Below are 13,316 nucleotides of genomic sequence, written 5' to 3'. Positions count from 1 at the left end.
CGCGGCAAATCTATGCACGGTCATGCGGGGATTGGGCTGATCCCCTTCAGTAACGTGTGGCGTTTATTGCGCGTTGCATATGCTTGTTACTGTTTTAAGTGACGGGTTTTGCGGGATTTGGAAAATTTTATCAGTGTGACCGTACCCAATACCCAACAGATAAATGCCCGTGGAAATGAAACTGAGCAGCCTAAAAGACAGCTGTTGTCGAGTCACTTGTAATATAACCAATGATACGGATCAGGGGTTGAGGGTGACAATGCCAAGCTTGTTGGCTATTTTTCATGTCTTTTTATGGAAAGAATTTACTTAAGCTTAAGGGTAACTGTCATCATTCTCGGATAGTGGCGTTAAATGGCATCCGCAGGTTAGATGTCCGTCTCTCTGCTTCTACGCCTATGGTAAAAATAAAAAAGTAAAAGACAATAAGCAGTGCGATGAATTGATTAATGTCTGTGGCTATAAGTAAGGAGAACGTAGATCTCCATCAAAACACTGTTTTTAAAACACTGGTTTTCTTTGTCTTGATGTGCCAAACGAACGAGAGTTAAAGAACATACAGCTTCGACAATTAAAACAAGCTTAGGGAATAGTCAGGAGAAGTGACAGTTTTCCTCTGACCGCAGACGATGCAACATCAGTTCAGGTGGGGCCAACCGTGACAGATCCTTGGTGTTGCAGGATGGAAACAGCAAAAATGGCCATGGGAACACATGTGCGGTTGTCAACAACGCGACTGCAGGATGTTGCCGACTACGAAGCGTTCAAGTAGTATCCGTTGCATAATTCATTACGTCCGCCGTACCGGCTTGTAGGGAGAAGAACGCCTGCCGTAGCCGCCGTAAACTCCGAGGCGCCGATTGTAGCCCTGGTAGGCTCCTGAGCGACGTCCGTACCCTCCGTAGGCTCTGACGAGCGGCCGTATCCACCATAGCCGCCGAGCAAGCACAATGTATTTACTTTAGTCGGCTCCAGCTGTCCGGCGCGTGGCTCAAAAAAGGATAACATGCATTAACATAGTTGGGTATTTCCACACCACTCAACTTAAACACAGCTGCATACCCAGGACATGGAATGGACGGCCGATGAGTGTTGTTACAACAGCAGGGCATCCCTTGGCACAGTCGCAAGAGGGGCCTTGTTTCTGCTGAGTGGCCCGGTCGCGACCAAAAAAGACGGATGAAATTATATTCAAATCAATATTAGAGGTAGAAACTTCCGACATTCAGTTCAAATGCAATACGCTCTGATTTGTAAATGTTTGTGCGAATCTTAAGCGTAGAGTTGCATTTACATTAAAGCCTAGATAACAGAACTCCGGCTTTTAATATAATTGCAAGGCGAGCTTGTTTATGTGTTTCAAAATATCCTAGAAAAGCCCTGAATCTCCAAAAAGGATTGCGGTCCCTTGCCCGCGCTTGAGGTCCGAGAAACGAGCTGTCATCGTTCGCCAACTGCAACACGAGAACCTCCCGCCAGAAGATGGCTGCGCTGATTAGAGGAGCGGAATGTATTATCGAATTTAGAAGAATTTAGAAATATATTAGAAAATAAAAGATAAAAATAGGAAATATAAAAACAAAATAACCAAAATAGAAAAGGGAAAAAATGGAATCGAAATTAGAAGAGCCAATCACCAGCGGAAGTCGTCTGCTGCCGTGTAGTGTGGGGTGTTGACACCCAATCACCTACTTCCTCGGCCATCCGACGGACTGTATGCTGTCTGGAATGTTCAGCGACAGAGACACCTGCAGCCGGCGGCTCTGGCGTCAGACGCAGGCGTTAGCTAATCAGTTCTGGAGCGCTGGTTCAGTACGTGCCTTGTGTGGCACTAGTTTTTACATTTCCATTTGTCTTCGTTTATCTTAATATTAGCGAATTAACATGGGGTCTACCATGGCTCCCACCTCCTCCCCATCTCCTTAGTTCAATTGCTACGCTTGTAAATAACATACAATACACAGTGCCGTACAGGCGACGTTCGTCTTTAGTAGTCAAGAAAACGAGGCATTCCTGGCAAAACTGTGTATTTTGGTAACCTGCGCTTCGGTGTTTCAAAAGAATCGCAAGCGAAGAACACACAAACTCACAATGAAGAAAGCGTAGAGAAAATTCCGGAGGTGTGACGATTTGTGTCTCACAGCAGACACTGCGAGATCAAACAGGAGAGTTCAGACGTGGCACATCATTGATATTCGCAGGATCGAGACAGCCATAATGGTCCCGGGAACACCACTTGTGCATAGTCAACACACCGGCTTCAGGCCGTTGCCGTGGGCAGATTCTTCAATAATACCCGTCATACGCTCCGTTGCGTCCGCCGTATCGGCTGTAGGGAGAAGAGCCGCCTGCCGTAGCCTTCGTAGGCCCCGAGGCGGCCATTGTAGCCATCGTAAGCACCGAAGCGACGCCCGTACCCTCCGTAGGCTGCTGACGAACGGCCGTATCCACCATAGCCGCCGAGGCCGCTGCTGCCGTAGTAGCCACCGTATCCGTTATATCCCAGTCCGTAGTTTCCGTAGCCGTTCAAGCTGCGCCCGTAACCGCGTCCGGAGCGGCTGTTGTAGTTCTGGCCGTAGTTGCCGTTGTAGCCGAGGGCCCGGTTGCCGTAGCCGCCGAAGCTGCGGCCTCTGCGGAAGCTGTTCCTGAGGGAAGTATTCGTGCGTTCGTTCCGTGGCGATAATGTTACACTGCTCAGGGCAAAGCCGTCTGGTTACATGGCTAACACGACTGGTGGGCAGATGGGCCAAACAGTTATGGGCATTCTACACAGCACACTAGCCAGAGTATTAAATATTTCACAGAACCTTGCCGATACTGTCCAACACATTTCCCTGCGCCCTATTTTGACAAACAATTTAGACATCATGATCCGTGAACACCAACAACAGACGAGTGGGCTGGTCTTCATAAAGAATGGCTTTTTCCACGCTAGTGTTGTTATTTTGCTACTTTCCACCCAGCCTTCATTTAGCTGGTATTTGAACTCGTTCTGCCTCATGTAACAGACATCTTGGTTTGAAAAACACGTAGAGTAGTATGGTATGCTCATCATTTTTCATCAAACCTATCAGGTAGACCTGATTCTCATTACGGCTCATTCGAATCAAATAAGCCATCAGATTTGCCCTGGAAGCGTTTATGTTTCTGCATCGTCCGCAAAGTGAGAAATTACAGCTATTTCGATAGCCGCAAAGACATTTCATGGTCCTACTCCTGTTTATCCGATCTTTCGCGAATTTCAGATTTGGCACTGAATCAGGTAGCCGTGTGATAATGTTTGCGGGAAGGAGCAGATACGACTTTGAACCACATCTAATGTAGAGGCATACGCGAAGTGAATGCCTCAAGGCAAGGGGAACGTTGAGAAGAACTAGCAGCAAAGTACCTGCCGTATCCTCAAAAGCAGAATAGGACCGGTGGCTTGGGTCTCTTGGTCAGCCTCCTTGTCTTCGGCGGCGGCCGACAGAGCTACCAGCGCAGCCAGAAACAGACACAGCTTCATGGTTCTCGTCTGGGTAGCTCTGTGAACACTGAAGGAGAGACACTGATGCCTCCACATGGGCCCCGCTCCCTCTTTATACTCGTGAAAACAATAAATGTTTGACCCGGCTGACCGCACGCCGCTGCACTCTGCAACTACGGTGTAGACCTGGCGGCTTGGAAAATTGACTGGGAGAGTGCAGTGATGGCCTTGGACAGAGACCGCGTGTTCTACTACTGAACAGTGCGTGGTGGAGGCTAGTTTATATAGTAATTCTCAGCTCCATTTTGATGTGAAGAACTACAGCGAGATACTACACAATGATGTCTTAACACGATTTAACTCGATGCCATTTCATCGTGACCGTGAGTTGACAGCAACGTCCTCGCTCCTCCGACGAGCTTTTTAAACAGAAACAAATTCAGGTTACCTTCAGAGCACCGCGTGACTACGGATTATGTCTGGGCTGAAAAGCCAACGGTTCGATTCACGATGCGTACTGGATTTCTTTGCAAAAGAGGATTGATTAAATTATTACTTCGTCCGGAAATAGTTTGATCAACGATCGTTAATCGATTTATATGGAATCTTGAATCAAGCAAAGGTCTGCCAGTGAACCATGAGTTATACCACGTGAAACTTACAAGCAACACCCCATGTGAAACAATACCACCCTTCAAGTACAGGAACTTAATCACCCGTGAGGTCAACTCCAGGTCCATCTTAAGCCACTCAAAGAAATTCCCGCAAACAGTGCATGATAACCCGAGGTGCATGGTGTGCATGATAAAACGGCTCACCAGGTGCTTACGAACTCGCTGGCAAATGTTAGACCTGAGATACGCCGGCTGGGGACCCGAGACGAGTCGCCTGGAGGTCCGCGTCTCGTGACTTCAGACCTAGAGCTCGCTGGCTGCAGACCCAGGGCTCCGCGGCTGGTAATCAGGAAGTGACCGGCTGGAGGCCCGGGATTCGCCGACTAGTGACCTAGGTTCGCCGGTTGGAGACTCGCAATTGGGAAGTATCATTGTTTATGCCCTTAAAAGGCGCAGGCCAAGTCCGGAAAGGATCGTTTTTTGCTCTGATTCCTGAGAACCTCTCCCAGCCCTGCAAAAACTTGGGAGTGAACAACCCCATCTTGGACCCAAAATGAGAATGGGGATGGGTCGATCTTAGGCCCAGAATGAGCTATCACCAAGCGGGAGGGGACCCATGTTTTCACACCAACATGCAGAACACATCGGTAGCAAAGCTGCAGTGTTTTCTGCTACTAATATTTCGATGATTTCGGAGCATTCGGAAGCTTTAGAACCGGCTTCTGCCTCTGGTTCTGAAAAAATAGCGAAGGCAGAGGTGAGGGAGGGGGCACAGGGGACACGTGACCTTCGTCTTAGGTTACGAGCGGTCCGGAAGGCCCCTTGGAACCTACGACTAACGGCCCGAAAGGCCGGCCAGAGCTCGTATTCCGGTGCCCCGGCCAGCAGGGCCGGGCACTCCAATGCCAGCCAAACGGTCCTGTGCGCTGATATGGGGCCCTAAGTCAATAAGCGCGTATGTCTATGTCGTTCAGACACCATCAGTAACGCACAGTCGGCTCCATCGCGGCATGGACCTGGGGGCCCATTTCACAAGCGTGGACAAATCCGGAGCCAGCGATTTACATTGTTCGGGGCCTCACAACACCTAACGGGGGGTCATATGCTGGCAAAGGGTCCCAAGTCGGCCACATGTAGTGTTCGAGGACATCCGAATAGTCTGGAGGAACCCTTGGGTCCTATGGTCAAGGGCTCGACTAGAGAGTCTAGGAGCACGAAGGGATGGTCAGAGTGTTATTCAGGGGCCCCGGCCTGCGGGGACGGATCCTTTAATGATAGTTCTAGGCCCTTTACAGCGATCAGGCATACCCTGAGTCGATATGGATCCATACGTCGGTCAGGCACCACCAATGCCACACAGTCTGCTATGGGTCGGTATGGATCTGAGGGCCCATTTCTCAATCAGGTACAAGGCTGGAACATGGATTTACACTGGTCAGTGCCCCTATATCTAGATAGACCACAGCGCCTAAACGACGGGTCCTGTGCACCCAACGGGCTTCGAGGCGACCAAGGGCGGCACTTGATGAGGTCCGGAGAAAGGTCCGGTCGGCCCGACGAAACAGAGTATCAAAAGGCCGGGTTGGAGGGCCTAACGGCCCAAAGGATTGGTTGAAGGTCAAGAATCAGGCCTTTAGGGTCGTGACCTGAAATATCAACCAGAAGTCCTCTTGAAACGTTTACCTGAGACAATGCGGGTGTGGAACTTGGCCTGGGACAAACGAACAATGAACAGATGGCTCCATGTCAGTCTGAACCTTGGGGGGCCCATTTCCCAGGCAGGAGTGAGACCGGGAACGAAAGGTTGCATTGGTCTGGGGCCCTAAAACAGTTGTTGGGGCCGTTTTGTTGGTCAGAGACCCGAAGGGCACAACTGGTGGTCATGCCTCGACTAGTGGCCCCTAGTCGTTCACGGACTTTGTTTTAGGAGTTCCGAAGATGGGCACCAAAGATGGGGCCCTCAATAGGGCCCTCGGCACCAAAGATGGGGCCCTCAATGGGACCCTCGGCACCAAAGATGGAGGATCCCACTGGACTCCATCCCGACTCCACCGCCCGTGGTGCCATGGCCTGAAATGTCAATCAGAGAACTTCTATTAGGTCCCTCTTACTAGAGTGTTCTATCCCTATTATTCAGGGCATCGACACGAAGCCGAACAGTCGGCTCCATGTCCGTCTGAGCCGTTGAAGCCCAGTTCCCAAGCACGAACGAGACCGGGCCTGCGATTTGCAATGTTCGGTGTCCCTGGCACTATGAGGGGCTCCTGTGTTGGTCGGTGGCCACAGTGCGTAACAGGGATTTTGTGGCGGCAAGTGGCCTGAGTCGGCCAGGAGCGGTGTTTGAAGGCGCCCGAAAATGGGCTAAAGGGTCTCCTGAGACCAAAGATCAGCGGCCCCATAATAAAACTTAACGACCCAAAGCGCTGACTGCATGTCCCATTAAGGGCTCCAGCCCGTAGGGCCGTGATCTCAAATGTCAGTTACAGAGCTTCCTGCATCGATTGAGGACCTCTGAGAGAGAGCATTCCTCTGTCTCGGCCAGAGGTCACCAACACCGAACGGTCGGTTCCGTGCCGGTCTGAGCTCTGGGGCCCTATTTCTCCAGAGGGGACACGGCGAGGCCCGCGATTTACACTAGTCGCGTCACCTGTAACAATGCGGGCTCCCATATCGTTCACGGGTCCGCAGTACCGAACAAGGTATTCCGCGTCAACGAGGGGCCTCGAGTCGGTGAGAAAAAGACGTGCTCTATTGTGGCGGCGACGGGGCCCCGAATGACAGAGGCCTCTTACGTTGGTCGGGGCCCTCTGACAATGAAAGGGAACATGGCAACTTGCCAAGATGATTTACAATGAGGCGGTGGACGAAATATGTGACAGTCAAGGTCCTGGTGGGTCAAGTACAGTCAAGTACTGAATGGTGAGCCCCTAACCCAACTCTAGCTTGAGCCCGGCAAGCCGAACTGGGCCTTTGTGCCAATTATCGGACCACCTGTGGCGATGAGGACTGCTGTTGCGTCAATGGCGGTTCCTGCGTTGATCCGGGGTCAACTGCGGTCTTCCCGGGTCAGAAGGCCACCGGCGCCTTGAAGGAGCCAATGTGATATGATGCGTCCCTCTAAGGGCCTCCAGATCGGCCAGGGTGTCGCCAGAATCCTCGCCTCCAGTCGCCTCCAGATCCCCCGGTGTCGCCAGAATGGCAGCCGGAAGGTACCCCGCGGTCGGACAGAATATCCATTTAGCTCTTGACCGAGAACACTAATATGCTCCCTAGTGTTCTTTTCAACGGTGACTCTTTAACCGGAAAGACACGGGGAGTCTCATTTGTGTTCAAAAGAGTGGATGAAACTGAGTTTAAAAACGGGCAAGGCCATCCCATGTTTGCCTGAGTAATTTTATTCCTTTGCAGAACCGACTCGTGAAACAAACCATCAAAAGGTTTCAGCCTGCGCCCGCTGTCTCGAAAGCAAGAGCAGCGAAAGCCCGAGTTGCAGCTCCCGTAAAGCCGAATCGCATTGGCCAATGCAAGTGACACCAGGCGGCGGGTGCCGTGCGCGCGACAGCGACCGTCGTGGAATAATGCTTCCGAATGTCTTACAAAATTAACTCGCAACATTCAAAGGTTAGGTTGGGCGTGGCTTTTTCACAAGTTTGGGGTTGTCTTCTGGTCAGAATGACAGCTACAGCAACACCAGAAACAGAGATTCCACTTTTACTCCTCCAGTTCTATCACCAGATTCCAGCACCACTTCATGACGTTGTAAATACCAATCTGCCCAATCCATCAATCTAAAAATCACACAGGTGAAATATACGCCCGCCTGCCTTCTAAATGTGAGGTTTGAATTCTTGAAGCATTCAGAGATAATTTTGTCAAATATATCACCGTCTTCGTGCACCCGTTGGCAACAGCCTAGTGTTAGCCGACGGGCCGACTCAGCGCGGCCAACGGAGACTGCAACGCCTGGAGTTGAAGTTTTTGTTAAGATTTACGAACGGGCTCGCTCAAAACTATGTTACGTAAGTTGTAGCGTTAATGTGTTCTGATTGAATATTAAACATTTCCAGACAAAGTTGCCTCGGACATGTTAATGCAACTTGTTGACCCATTTCGATCTACAATCTACATTCGCGGGGTCGTTAACATTTCTACACAGCCTAGATAGAATTCTGACTACGAGTTCTCTCTGTTTAGAAAAAGCCCACTGCACGTTTGTGAAACGACGAGCGCCGGTGATTTATTCCATACAGTCGTTTAACGCATGGTTTCTTCAGTTGGTTGACTATAACATGCAGGCAGAGTTGGTCTCGCGGTAGTTTCTGGCTTCTATTCTAGTCATAGAAGGTAAAAATGAATAAAGCATGCCCTCAGTAGCAAATGAGTTACAATCGGAAATGTCTAGTTTGAGAGAGGGAGGGCTTTTACTATAATGAGGCACTTTGTCAACCCTGCTCTTGCCAAGGTCCCGGCTACGCGCCTGAAATGAAATATAGGGGCCCATCGACCTGGGGGCAATTCGTTAAATTTTTGCCCCCTCATCGGAAAACTGGATGCAACAGATGCACCCTCCCACACTAGCCGTAACCTCGTTGTCAAACTAGCTCTGACTTGTCTACCCTTGAGTCCATACATGACCACTATTTCAGTGAAGACTTCCCTACAATTCAAATCAGGACTTTGCCACCAAGTCAGTCAGCACTTCACTGGGTATCAACCTCTGACATCGGATGGAGTAACGTTGTGATTTGCTCGTTCCGGTAGATCAGTTGGTAGAGCACTAAACAGGACGCGTCTTTTCGTGGTCTTGCCTTGATAACAATGCGTGGCCGGCATTCATTTCGCATCATGTTTACGTTACGAGCATGACGTAAACAATTATGATATTTCATGGCAGCTTACGTTGCAATGGGAACACAAATGATCTGCAGGAATGGATGCATGAAATATTTTAATAGATCACTATTATGTGATACACATATGCAAGCGCATGCACTATATACACAACACGCAACCAAATTCTCAGCATTTACTTTACTGAGTTGTTTGGAAAAACATACGTACAATGAACAAAAACATACAAAAAGAACTTCTCCAAAAGCGTGGGAGCTAGGAGGAATTCAAAGTCCATTCTTTCCAGGGTTACCTCAAAGAGTTCACGTTCACCATTCGCCGAAAAAAGAGTGCCACGGAACTCGCTGCTTCTTAATCACACATCACTGAACCTGCTTCTGTGCTTGTGAGCCCATAAGCACGTCTGTAAAGTCGACATCCGCCTTCTATAGGCCAGCAAATAGGCCATCACGAGTAAAATAATGTGGTTCGATACCCTTTGTTTTGGGGTGCCATATAAATGAACGTCAGAGAACACAAACACAAGAAATAATAAGAAGTGACATGCTTCCTCGCAAAGCGGACAGCGCAACACAAAACAATTGGGGCCGAACGTGACGCATTCTTGATGTTCGCAGGATGGAAACGGCCAGAATGGTCACAGGAACACCAGAGGCGCATCGTCAACAAATTGACTTCAGGTCGTGTCTGTCGATTAAGCCCTGAATAATACCCATTGTAGGCTCTGCTTTGTCCCTCGCAGCGGCTGTACGGAGAAGAACGCCTGCCAAAGTCTCAGAGGCAGCCGTGGTAGCCGTGGTAGGCTCCTGTGCGACGTACGTAACCTCCGTAGGCTCCTGACGAGCGGTCGTATCCACAATAGCCACAGAGACCGTTATTGTCGTGGTACCCATCGCATGCATTATATTCCAGTTCGTGGTTTCCGTAGCCGTTCAAGCTGCGTCCGCAACCACGGCCGTAGCGGCTGTTGCCGTAGAAACCCTGGCCGTTCTTTGTACGGGGCCCGGTTGTGGTAGCCGCCGAAGCCGCGAGACTGACTGGTGATGCCCCTCCTCAGGAAAGTCTGTGTGCGTTAGTTCAACATGATAATGTTGCACCACGCGGGGAAAACAGTCTGGGTCCGTTGTAAATAGGATTGGTTTGCGATAGGGCACACCCAGCTGCGTGCGATTTTTCATGGCCGGTCCACATCTCAAAACATCATCGATTGGAGTCTCATTTCCGCCATGCAGAACTGCGAATAGCCACAAGTTTGAAGTATGTCACAGGTCCACACATACCATCAAATGCATAAACTATGGGACTTGTGACATTTTTGTGATCAGTAAACATGAACGTCAAACCGAACTGATCTGATCCTAGACCAAATGATATGAACTTGATCCACATCCTAATTTGTGGGACTCTAGCGAAGTGGAAGATGAAAAGTACTCGTGTAAAGTAACTACACATCAAATTACCTGCCATGTCTTCCCAATGCGGATGGATACCCGCTGGCCTGGGGCTCTTGATCTCTATTCTTGTCTTCGACGGCGACGGCCGACAAAGCAACCAGCGCAGCCAGAAGCAGACATAGCTTCATGGTTCTCGTCTGGGTAGCTCTGTGAGCACTGAAAAAAGAGTCTGATGCCTTCGTATGTGCCCGTTCTCTCTTTATACTCGTGGGAGCGGTAGCGGTAACCCAAGAAGATTTTTGAACCATTTTTAACCAAGAAGATTTTTTGACGGTTAACTGCACTCGTCTGCCCTCTGCAATGCTGTGCAGACCTTGCGATTTTTAACACTGGGTGGGAGAGTGCGGTGACAGCCTTGGCAGAGACCGCCTTCTCCGCGCGGAGCAGTGCGTGGTGCAGGCCACTTTACATTGCAGTTTCATTCCCATTTTAGGTGAGGGAATGCGGTGGGATGCTATGCAGAGATGCTTTAACGCGCTCTCGGGTGTGTGTCAATTTGCCTTCACCTTCCCCAAATATTTTTCTGGAATTATTTCTCAACGGCGCGGCGCAGCCGCTCTAAATATTGTAAAGCTGTAAACAATTAAATTTCAGATTTTTCGAATGAAAATATTGATAGGCGGCTTATAAGGCCGCCGGCCTACGGCAAGTCAAAGTCGAGCCATCGATTCTGTGAAGGCAATATCTTGGGAATTATTCAATCTGATGCAACAGCGAAGCGTTAGACGAAGTCACACATCTCTGAGATGGGTTCTCAGGTAGCAAAACAACTGAATTTATAAATTCCAACCATTCATGGTCAGGTACGAAGGTCAGACCAAGGTCAAGACTAATCTGTTTTCCTTGATAGCTTGCTGTATGGGGTAGATCCCGATGATCATTTTGCAGGGACCGCATCATGCACACTTCATGGACTTTTCAAAGGTCAGAATAGGTTACTGACCTGAAAGGGCAAAGGTCAACATTTTAGAAGACGTGACGTGAAGACGTGAAGAGGGTTAGTGCAGGAGAAAAGGTGGCAGACGCCGTGGGAAACGCAGATGGCGGTGATGCATGGACCAGAATGGAGAGAAAGAAAAATAAACCAATGATACGAAAATGTGGAGCAATTATCATCGGTGGAAGAAACGTAAGCCGTATCAAAGTAGCGGCCATGGAAGAGTTTATTTTCGACCAAAATGTTTTTTTATTACAACGACGAGTGATGAACTTGATGAGAGTTTAAAGAGTGCGGTCACAAGAAATAAAGCGAAGGAGGTAGACGTTGTAGTCCATATTGGAGCCACGATGTGCTGAATCATAGCGCATATTGTATTCTGGAGAGCATAAACAGCACTGTCAACCATGCAAAGTCCTTAAAAAACATCAAACGATTCTCCATTTGTTCGCTTGAAGAAAGACGGGACGCTGGCATTGTGGTTTATGAAACAGCAAAAACCGTCAACAGTGAACTCAGCCAGCTGTGTGCCAGCCATGGAGTTGGATTCATAGATATGCGGCCAATACTGATATGCTGCGTTTTTGAAGGCCTGAACAAGACAAGTATCTTACGCACGTTTGAAGGCGCCAGAAACGTATCGCAGCATATCATCAGCCAAGCGCTTGGTTTTTTAGACTAGATGATAAGTTGATCTCTGCTTCTGATCAATTTCATGAGAACAAATCCCTTAACTAGAAACCTTGCGGAAATCTAGGTTTTTACAGCCAACGTGAATGGACGTGAAAGTCCAAGACGAGATGGAAGTTTGCTGGAGCATCATTCGGCCTTTGCAGCCCGACAGCATCATGATAGCTGGAGTTCACCTCCCTCCTGGTGCATCAGTCTGTCGTCGGAAAATGCCATCTGACCACCTTCTGGAAACACTTGATCGTCTTCGATCCTGAAGGCCAACAGCAAAAACTGTCTTGATGGGAGACTTTAACAGAACATTTGATGCATAATTGTTAGCGCGTCAGCTAGGTCTCTTGCAACTAGTTATGGAACCCGCGAGAGGTTCAGCCGTATTGGACAAGATACTGACTGATTTTGATTCTCCAAGCGCACCACTAAACCTTTCACCCACTGGCACGACAGACCACAAAACTATCGTATGGTTAGCTACACAACAAGTAGAACAATCTCAAGGCTATTGCTTTTTACGGCCTTTGAAGGGCTCATTCATCAGAAGTTTTGGCAGATGGATTTGCTGCCATGACTGGCAAGATATAATAGCAATAAATGATATAGATCAAGCTGCCGCTCGACTAGAACCGCTACTTCAAAATGCTTATGAGGAGCACTTCCCTGAAATTAAATACAAATGCAAGGCAAGTGAGCCGCAGTGGATAACAAAACGCGCTTCAAAGAACTGATAAACAAACGCAATGGGGCGCACAGTCGCCACCAAATGGACAGATTGCAAGAACTTAGAGCCAGAGTAGGCCTAGAGATTACAGGTGCAAAAACATCATGGTACAGGAAACGAATTCAAAGAATTCCTTCTGACGGAAGAAGGTGTTGGTACCGACAAGTAGCCAGCTTAACCAACCAAAAACCAAAATAATGGAGCCTGGATCTTGCGGAAGCCAATGATGATAAATCAAAAGCGGAATTAGTAAATCAGTTTTTTGCAGAAATATGCACAACGTATGGACCGCTGCGCACAGAAGAGCTTCCCTGCTATCGGCCTGCCAATAAGATTCCTGCTGAGATACAGCCGTGGCATGTTGCTTTTCAGCTATCGTAGTTGAGAGAAAATATGACTGTGCCCACTGGACAACTTCCAGTGCGGCTAGTAAAGCAATTTTCTGTGGAACTGGCCGTACCACTTACTCATATTTTCAACCGATCATTGCGTGAAGGGTGCGTGCCATTGGTGTGGAAGAGAGCAACAATCACCCCTGTGCCAAAGAAAACATCGCCCAAGTTGCCAAGAGATCTGAGACCGCTAA

The 13,316-nt window shown here is 48.9% G+C and overlaps 1 protein-coding gene across 1 annotated transcript in view; it reads right to left on the bottom strand.

Annotated features, from left to right (window-relative positions):
* Positions 1–13,316, bottom strand: part of LOC119109980 (shematrin-like protein 2) — a 44,408-nt gene that overhangs the window by 1,675 nt on the left and 29,417 nt on the right. The window contains exon 5 of the mRNA XM_037233726.1: positions 2,545–2,645. Coding sequence (XP_037089621.1) covers positions 2,545–2,645 — 101 coding nt within the window. The remainder of the gene's footprint in view (positions 1–2,544; positions 2,646–13,316) is intronic.

Source organism: Pollicipes pollicipes, unplaced genomic scaffold (assembly GCF_011947565.3).
Source record: "Pollicipes pollicipes isolate AB1234 unplaced genomic scaffold, Ppol_2.1 Scaffold_7231;HRSCAF=8579_pilon_pilon_pilon, whole genome shotgun sequence".
Taxonomy (NCBI): Eukaryota; Metazoa; Arthropoda; class Thecostraca; order Pollicipedomorpha; family Pollicipedidae; genus Pollicipes; species Pollicipes pollicipes.
This window is presented reverse-complemented; position numbering and strand designations above follow the sequence as displayed.